This window comes from Ciconia boyciana, chromosome 4 (assembly GCF_034638445.1).
Source record: "Ciconia boyciana chromosome 4, ASM3463844v1, whole genome shotgun sequence".
Taxonomy (NCBI): Eukaryota; Metazoa; Chordata; class Aves; order Ciconiiformes; family Ciconiidae; genus Ciconia; species Ciconia boyciana.
In genome coordinates, this window is record NC_132937.1 from 48,283,014 (window position 1) to 48,292,508 (window position 9,495).

Consider the following 9,495-nt stretch of genomic DNA (forward strand, 5'->3'; position numbering starts at 1 on the left):
ATCGGGCATTTAATTTTCTAATTGTTTGCTATAATGTATTGGCTTGAAAAGTGGGTGGGGTAAGGTTCTTGAAGTTACTAGTATGGTTAGGATCCTGGGCCTATCTTTGAAAATCTTAGTGTCTGTGTCATCTCTTTTCCCATCGTCTTCTCTCCTGTTTTCACATCTGCATGCTTTTTTTTTCTGCCCTCCTTACCTGAATGTTTTTCTTTTCTTCATTTGTTTGCTTGTTTTGTTTTACTTTCTACTCTGCCTTCTGTCTCCTGGGGCATTTGTTTCCCAGGTAATATTTTCAATCAAACCACTGAAATGCATATTGTATTTTCACTTGGTAATTACTTGTGTGAGCCATTCCTAGAATCTTTTAATTCATTTCTTTAACACTGGGCCTTCTACTAATTTGCAGATCTGTTAAAAATCCTCACCACCATCACTACTACCCCAGCAAAAAAACTTGAGGGAAGATCTGAGAATTGGAAAAGATGCAGGCCAAAGACAGCAATCCACCAGATGGTGGCTATGGATGGGTTGTGGTAGTGTCAGCCTTCACAGTGATGGGCCTCACTGCTGCTGTCCTCAAGACTTTTGGTCTGTTCTTTGTTGAAATCCAGCAGCACTTTGATGAACTTGCAAGCACCACTTCCTGGATCACATCAGTGACTATTGCCATCTTTCATTTAGGAGGTAGGTAGAAGTGCTCCTCTAGCACTTTATTTTAATATCTTAACTACTCAAGACATTTTGAAGAGCTGCCTTAAAAACCCCCACAAAATGAAAAAATGTAAGGACAATACTTCCTTCTTCTGTCTCTACAGAAAATTGGCATTTGCTTCCTCTCATAAAAGTGTGTCCATGCTTCAGGCATGAAATGGGTTAATGAGGACTCTGTATATACACGGGAATCTGATTGCCTTAAAGAACTTCATGTACCTAGACTCATGGTTCAATTTTCCTACAGGCTTTGAATCAAACTCATTGGAGATAATCCTAAGAACTGCAGAGCTTGTTGGATCAAGTTCACTGATCTCACAGTGACTATCACTTTTTCAAAGTACTGTAAGACATAAGGACTGTGACCCTGCCTAGCCATCTGCTACCAAAATGGTGACTCTCAGTCCTGCCTTCCCCCCACTTCTCCTTTTTGTCTTCACCTCCTTCCATGTAAAAAAAAATTCAGTTCACTCACAAGGAGCATAAGGAAGACAAGACCACACAAGCAGAGAGTAAGGGAAGAGAGAGTGAACAATCCCAGTCAAAGGCAATGAGCTATGGGTTCAGGTCAAATACCACATCTCACCAAATGAAGGAAGAAAAATATCAAACATACTGCATTTGACTCTTAACTTAGTTACTTACAGAGTCCTTTGTGCCCTTGTAAATGGGATGATCCTTCACCGTTATGGTGAGGATTCCAAACATGTGCAGGCAGGAACTGTACAGTATTTGCAAAGTCTGCTCTACATATTCTCATATAGATATATAGTTGCAGTAGGCAAGTATCCTTACATAATAAATGCTATCATAATTTTGCTTGTGAAGACGCTTCATTGCTTAGACACTATATAATTATATGCATCCTACTCAGTCCACACCTATCAGTATTATTGCTTGTAACTGTAGCACTGCCAAAGATCATGAGCAACTGATCTTTCTTTGAAAAATGTATTCAGAAGAACAAAACAGTAATTCAAAGTCAAAGTAAAAAGATAAAGCGCGTCATGGGTTTAAAAGATTTTATCAGTTCCATAAATTGCTATGCTTGATGCTTGATTTGCAGTATTAGAGCTTGTTTCATTCTGACAGAAATAATTTATTGAAAAATCAATGAACAACCTGCTTTTCCACCTACTTCAGAGATTACAGAAATGAATAAATGGGAATCTATCAATTTGGTTTACAAATTAGGCTTACCACTGACCTATTATGATACCAGTTTGTTATTCAGGCCTATGAACTTAATGAGAAAAAAAAAGCCAACATAGGGGGATAAAAGAACTCAAAGTCCCATGTTATTATTATTTTTTTAAAATATATATTTACATTATATAGGAATGTATCAAGGATAGAGCATATTAAATAATAATATCAAGTATAAACCAGCAAAACTGTATTTGCCTAGCCAAGTATGAGGCTGGCCTACTTCAAAGAAGGCAGCTATAATTTTCAGCAGAAGTTGTTTTTCATCCTTTGAAATCCTGTGAAAATAATCCTCTTTCAGTGAATACAGCTTGATGGCCAAACATTCCAAAACCCTTCTGTATAGCAGTTCATAATGTCTGGGATCACTAGGTAATTTTCCTTATCTTCTCCTGCCTTTGCTTCATTTATAGGGACCAGAAGACTTTCTGCTGAAGATCATCTGAGCCTCCAGTTCTTTGAGCATCTTTCCTGGCCTGGCTTAGTCTTTCTTAATATGTTCCTCTGGGAAACCTTCAGTGTCATTTGGCTCAGTGTGAAGGATGATCAGTGAATTATTAATTTTTCCCATTTGGATCCTTTCAACAGCAGCTCTGTGTCTTGTGTGGAAGGAGAGCACATTCTTCTACTTTTGGGGTTTGCACCTGCAACAGGCTGTTCAATTTACCACAGCAAGGATTCTCCCCATCACACACATAGGCCTTCTCTTGGTACTGATGCACATCTCCCATCCCCTTTCTCTTTGCACTGTGATTATCATCCCTTTCCATTGTTTGTAAGTTTCCTGTGTATTGCCCTTTATCCTTTCAGACTCTGGACCCTAGCTATCTTCTCCATTTCCAGTTCTGGCTAGCTTCTTTCTTCCTCCTGCTACCCCATGTTCAATTTCTGCCTACTTCTCCTTATTCTCTGTAAAAAACCTGCTTTTTGGTAGTATTTCTGCTCCAACTGCAGATCTTTCTCTTGTCTTTAAGCACTTCCATGGATCTCTCTTGTTATCCTAAGTCTACTTTTCTCTTCTTTTTTTCATAATATATGTATGATTCTCCAACTGTGTATGCTTTATCTTGTCTCATCCCTTCCACTACATCTTACAGACCATGACTGAATTCCAGTATCATTTTTACATGCTTATCAAATCATTGTATTTTTGCTGTAAATGCTGATGAGACATTTGGGGTTTGTGTAACTTCTGCTAGCTACCTGCTGTCAGACAATGTACATCCTGCAGATTTTGCAGCCATTAATATCTCTCTGCCGGGTTTATTTCACTTGTCCTAGCTACCAAATTCTCTTCATTCTTATCTCACTTAACACTGGTGAACGTACAACAACCTGCCCCTACAAACTACTGTAAAACCTCCCTTGCTGACTGCCCTATCTTCATTGTCTCCCCACTTATTTCAGTTTATAAGCATGGTCCTCGTTAACCGAATTTCATTTTATCCCCGAACTCCAATTTCCAGAATATCATAAATTGTGGGGAGCCGACTCCCTCTTCGCACTATGAAACCCCACCGAGAACTGCTGGTGTCAGGGGTTACTTGGGATCCCTCTAGTGGCCATGGTTATTTAAAAAAAAAAAATCCTATACTTGGGGTTTGAAACTATCCCCACAGAACAGAGTGCCTTGCCGCGATGGGTATGGCCTTGACCTTAGCTCTGTGATGCTGATGGAAAAACAGCCAGGCAGTATAACTGATCCTTAATTAAGCAAAAATATCCCTAACATTCCAGACAGTGACTAGAGACCAGTGCTTTGGTTTTTGGAATTGCTGCACCAACTCGGATCTGTACGTGGTGCAACTTTGCCCTCTTGTGTTGAAGAGTTCCTGTAGTCTGCTGAGAGAAACTGTACCACTGAAATAAAAATTTAAGAAATGAACTGCAAATTTCCTGGAAAAATATTACCTCAAAATAAACCTCGATTTTTGGTCCTTTATAAAACATTTGCAATTCCATGAACAGATGATTTTGCAAAGCTCTAGAAGATAAAAGATTAGTTTTCTCCAGAAAGTTTTCATGCCAGCCATATCAATCATATGATCTCAATAATACAATTTTTATAGATTAACCTAGCGATTCTATGGCTGGGGTTTCTCTTTCTGCTAAAAGGCAACATGAATTTCTGTCATGTCACTAGTTGTATCCTTACATGAAATTCAGGAGAACTCTTCCGCAAGGAAGGCACTGAAATGCTCTTTCCCTTTAAAAAAGCCCACATATTTTGAATATATTTTAAAACCTGTGCTGCAAGGACAGTCATTTCCCCATCAGCAAGGATCCAGTTTTAAAATCTTGATTGACCACCCCCCCGTCCAGCAGAATTCAGGCTGAGACAAACATTATAAGGGTATTTCTCCTCCAAATGCTTTATTTGATTGTTCTGTCCTGACTATCAGCTTAATGTTCCTAACGTATTTATCTGTCGCCTATTTTGCCGCTGATCCAGCCCCTGTTGCCAGCTCACTATGTGTGTGGTACACCCATCGAGCAGTTGTGATCACTGGAGGACTCCTGGCTTTTTCAGGAATGGCACTGGGATTTCTTGGACTCAACATGGTCTGGATGTATGCAACGACTGGCTTCCTACAGGGTATGACTTTATGGCTTTATGGATTTCTTTCACCAGCAGCTCAGAGCCCTTATTTGAGGGTGCTAATGGTAGGAGTTTTAAAATCTGATTTCCATTTTGATTTTATGAGCAACTAGAACCAGCAACCCTCTGTAAAAGTCATTTCCCTCATGTCCCACTCTGGAAGTAGGAATTTGTGCTAGAAACCTGCAATGACAAAAAAGGTGAATAATTAGATGCTAGTAATTTTCACCTGCAAATTATATGCACCAGAAAATGAAAAGTGTTTTATTTTTTACTTAGAGCCAAGAGCTCTGTAAAGGTTTAAAGAGCCTAAAGGGTGCTGAAGTACAAGGATGTAGAGATCCCAAATATTTATTCTATCAAATAATCTTATGTGTTGAACACAGGCCCAGGTTTTCAGTTCATTCCAATCCTTTGCTTTACTCCAGGAGAAAACAGGCTAGAAAGTTGCCTCAAACAGCTAGCAGATTTTTCTGGAACAGGAAGCAAAGCTGGCAGAGAATAAAATAAACCATTCCCATTTCCATGCTGGATGCCTGAGAAAATGTCTGGAATTTGAGCCCTTTGGCAGTCCTGGGCTGCCAAATAGTTTCTAGGGAGCCATTAAAATCACTGTAAGTTAGAGCAGGTTTGAAGCCTGCTCAAAGCAGTCGGGCAAGAAAATGAAGAGCAAATAGAGGTAATACACCAGCTTCCTTCACGTCCTCCCTCACTTTCTACCCTGAACACAGCTCAGCTTAACCTCGTGATCTGACCTAGTACCAGCCTTAATTAGGACAGCATGGACACTCTGAGACCTTTCTGGTTTCAACTACATGGCCATGTGATTTCTCACCCAGTGGCAAACTTGTCAAACCAACCTTTTCTTTTTTTTCACAGTGAGAATCTAATAGTGTATACTTCACACTCCTGCTTTTTTGCTTGAACATACAACTTATTCGTACAGAACATATGCCACAAATGTACTCTTACACATAGTACAGCTGAGCTCATGCTTCTGCTAGGAATAAAAATGTTTTTCTTTTATCAGACTTTGCAAATGTAGGAGCACTGACTGCTTTAATTTCCACCTTCACAAAATACCTCAGTAGTGTCTAACTGGTGCTATTTGTATTGGTGTTTTTCAGGACTTGGGATTTCCTTTTCATGGACACCAGCCATTAGCATTGTTAGCCATTATTTCTCCAAGAAAAGAGCTTTGGCCAATGCTATTGCCAGTGCTGGAGAATGTGCCTTTGCATTCACGTTTGGGCCATTCTTCCAGTGGTTGATTAGTCAATATGGATGGAAAGGTGCCCTCTTGATCATAGGTGGCATCCAACTCAATATTTGTGTCTGTGGAGTACTGATGCGACCCCTGGCAAGCACCTGCCTCCTTGAGGCTAGCAATTCTGAAACTGAGAGACCACCTGGCAATGGTGCATCTGGGATAGACAAAGACGACGAGTCTCCTATCACACACAAAACCTTCAACTGGATGCTTGTGAGGCGACCGGAGTTTGTACTTTATGCCATTTTTGGCATATTAGCTGCTATGAGTTTTTTTGTTCCTCCGTTATTTTTAGTTCCACTTAGCTACAGCCTGGGAATAGATGAATCGTGGACTGCATCCCTCCTGTCCATTTTGGCTATGGTGGACTTTGCAGGCAGACTGCTGTGTGGCTGGTATGCCAATCTCCACGTTACCAAAACTGTTCATTTGCTGACAATGACAATTACACTGATCAGTACTTCCCTGATGCTGTTGCCACTGGCTAACAACTACCTGTCCTTGGCAATATTCACTGGCTTCTATGGATTCTTCTTTGGCACAACAGTTGCCGTTCACATTACAGTGCTAGCAGATGTTGTGGGCATGCCAGATTTTGACAGTGCTCTAGGGCTTTTCATGCTCATTCGAAGCACTGGAGGTTTTTTGGGGCCGCCTCTTGCTGGTAAGTTCAGATGATACTCTGCCAAATACAGTTTACAAGAAGAAAGAGGAATGGTAATCCAAACTGAAAAAATCTGGATCTGGACCCAAATTTCCCCCTATTTTAGCTCAGGGGTATTTGGACCAAGAAGTATATAAAAACAAGGAGTAAGTTTAATTATTCTCCAAAATGTCTTGCTCCCTCTTTTCTCTGTGGTTTGAGAGATACCTGTTCAACATGAAAGCAGGGAAGAATGGCAGGGTTCAGATGGTGATGTTCCTGCTTTGTGAATCCCACAAAATCCCACTTGATGGACTCCCACTGTCTCTCTATGAAAGTGTACCTTTGGGACAAGCAGCAGATCCGTACTTTCAGAGAAGAAACTGAAATTTGAGACTAGTGATATTGCTGGTATTGTTGGGAGGGTTTCTACAGAAGGTCAAATTGAACAGCTTGAAACATTTCCATGTGAACCTCAAGGAAATTTTCACAGAGATGCCTGCTGTTTTCAGACGGCATTTGAGCTAACCAATGTAATAAATGGGGGAGGATGGGATTTTAAATCCGATAAAAACAGTGGAAAGAGAGAGCAGACAACGAGACAGCACATGGATTTATGGGCTGGCAACTAGACAAAGTCATCTTGGAAAAAATGCAAGACAAACAATCTGCAAGCTGTAGGGACTTTACAAAGTGATATGGCAGAAAAATGACGACTGTGGCTTGTAAAACACGGATCTGAGTCCTCATCCAAAGACCACTGCTCACACACTAGAGTGGCTTTTGTGGTGATGACACCACTAACAGGTTGCAAATAGGTCAGACTGAAAACTGGAACATTTTAATTCACTTTTGAAAATATAGGAACCAGGAAGATTCATAGATAATTTGAGACAGAACAGTATCAAAAGTATGTTGGGAAGATCTGAATAAAATAGATAACAAGACATTTATATAGTTGCTGGTCACTGGTACTGATTACCTGGGGATCAGTGTGACCCCTTTGTATGTATATAGTAAGCTAAAAAGAAGGTATGGAAGAGAAGGGAACCCTAAGTGCTTCTCAAGCTCTCCTCTCCTACTTTAAGAATAAAATCTAAAAGATTTGGATTCAGAGTTCCTAACAGGACTGATGTTAGATTGGAACGAGGGCTGGGGAGTACACTAAATGTGGACAAACCTTCCAATGGGAGACCAAGTAAGCAGCCTTCATCAGCCCGCAAATGAGCCTGCCATTGTACCCACAGAGCAGCCGATACAACCACATACACTGCTGTACTACTACTATACTACTGTCTTTTCAGTATGCTACACAATGGCATTAGGTATTTTGGTTGGCTTAAAGCTACCTAAAAAACAGGGTCTTTTTGTTAACATCTGTGACTTTTTGTAAAATGATGAACAGGAAAGCTCATAAAACTGCAGGCAACCTCTCCAACTGTGTCTCCAGCAGAGGCCTCTCCTTTCCTTTTTAAACTCTCTTGTGCTGTACAGTTATGGTCCAAATTACAGCAACTGACGACAGCTACACCACAGAACATGGGGCTACTCAGACACAAAGCTGCATGATTTGTTTTTTTTTTTCCAGCTAACTTCATTGTCTGCCATGTTTTAGGTTGGAAAGTGCTTCAAACTGTATAGCATTTTGTTTTACTAGCAATTCACATATGCAAAGTAAATGAGAGGTGAACTGTGTTTCAAATTTTAAAATGCTGTAATGGGGTGATGTTCCATGCATTCATGATGTAGAAAGCTGCAAGACAGGTACGTAGCCAGCATAGTCCCTTTGTGAGAGGGTATGTTCACACTGCTGAACTATTTCACATTAGCCTGTTTTCTATCAATCACATTGCTGTCATTTGTTTCTCTCCAGGTCTGATCGTGGACATGGCTGGAGATTACAGAGCAGGCTTCTACATGGCAGGAGCCACTCTTGTCCTGTCAGCTGGATTTTTAGTTACTTTAGATCAACTCCAACAGAGAAAAGAAAGAGGAAGCCAGACTAACACTAAACCAGAAAAGTCAACATTACCCTACCCTTCCCTTCATCTCCTGAAACTTCAAAATGGAAGGTATCGAGAACATGACGTAGTGGTGTGACTACATCGGACATCTTCCAGCATTTCAGGACATATGGCAGTGTTTTATTTTCTCCAAACTCAATATTAGTAGGATTTATAAAATGATGGAAATTTTGGATAGGAATGTTTGAAACTGAGGAAGAAAGTCATTAGTTTACAAGCAAACCACACCAGTAACCATTATCATATTATTTTGAGGTTGAAGTTGCATTTTGACTATACAAGTCTTCAGCACAGTCCCACAGGGCTGCGATAAGCAAACTAGGAAAACTGTGGTCTAAATTAAATTACCATGAAGCGTGTATGCAGCAGACAGAAACCCTCCCCCCAAATACAGACTGCAGCCATCACTATCAAATAGGAAGAGGCATCAGCTCACAGATGTTTAGCCTGGGGAAGCAGTGTTCAGTATTTTCAGTAAACAACCTGGATGTGAAAGCAGGAGTACATAAATATGGTTTTGAGCTAAAGGGTTTGCAGGTGCTCCACAGAGCAGGGCTGGAATCCGATAAATAAATAAACCTGATAAATGGGGAAAGTTACATGAATAATAGAATTCAGTAGAGAGAAATGCAGTCCTAAATATCAGAAGTAAAAAGCAAAATACACACACATAACACGGAGAAGGATTGATGAATAACAGAGGAAGACCTAAGGCTACACTGGACTTCAAATGGAGTTAGAATCCCAAATGCAACCCTATATTAAAAATAGTAAATATCTTTCTGTGCTGTGGTAAGATAGAGGAGGTAATGATGCTTGCAAGGCTTTAACTGGAAGAGGTACGTAAGTTGCAAAGAATTAAGTGGAACAAGAATAAGAAAGGTTAAGAAAACACAGCCTAAGGAAGAAGTGTAAGAAATAAAGTTTGTCTGGTTTAGAAGACAAAACGTTGTACAGAACATGAGAACAGCCTTCAAATCCATAACAGGTTAAGATAAAGAAGACACAATTAATTCCCTTCCTTGTTAAGGCAATTAGTAAT

At 40.2% G+C, this 9,495-nt stretch overlaps 1 protein-coding gene across 1 annotated transcript; it reads left to right on the forward strand.

The window, feature by feature from the left end:
- The first annotated feature begins 482 nt into the window (after window positions 1-482).
- On the forward strand, window positions 483-8,529 carry LOC140651512 (monocarboxylate transporter 13-like). The gene is made up of 4 exons (XM_072861041.1): window positions 483-684; window positions 4,370-4,513; window positions 5,644-6,450; window positions 8,303-8,529. The coding sequence occupies exons 1-4, from the start codon at window positions 483-485 to the stop codon at window positions 8,527-8,529; spliced, it is 1,380 nt and encodes a 459-aa protein (XP_072717142.1).
- Window positions 8,530-9,495: the final 966 nt, after the last annotated feature.

Coding starts and splice junctions, on each gene's coding strand:
- LOC140651512 (XM_072861041.1), top strand. CDS start 483: ATGCAGGCCAAAGACAGCAATCCACCAGATGGTGGCTATGGATGGGTT. Junction 685..4,369: donor TGCCATCTTTCATTTAGGAG/GTAGGTAGAAGT, acceptor CCGCTGATCCAG/CCCCTGTTGCCAGCTCACTA. Junction 6,451..8,302: donor TTTGGGGCCGCCTCTTGCTG/GTAAGTTCAGAT, acceptor GTTTCTCTCCAG/GTCTGATCGTGGACATGGCT.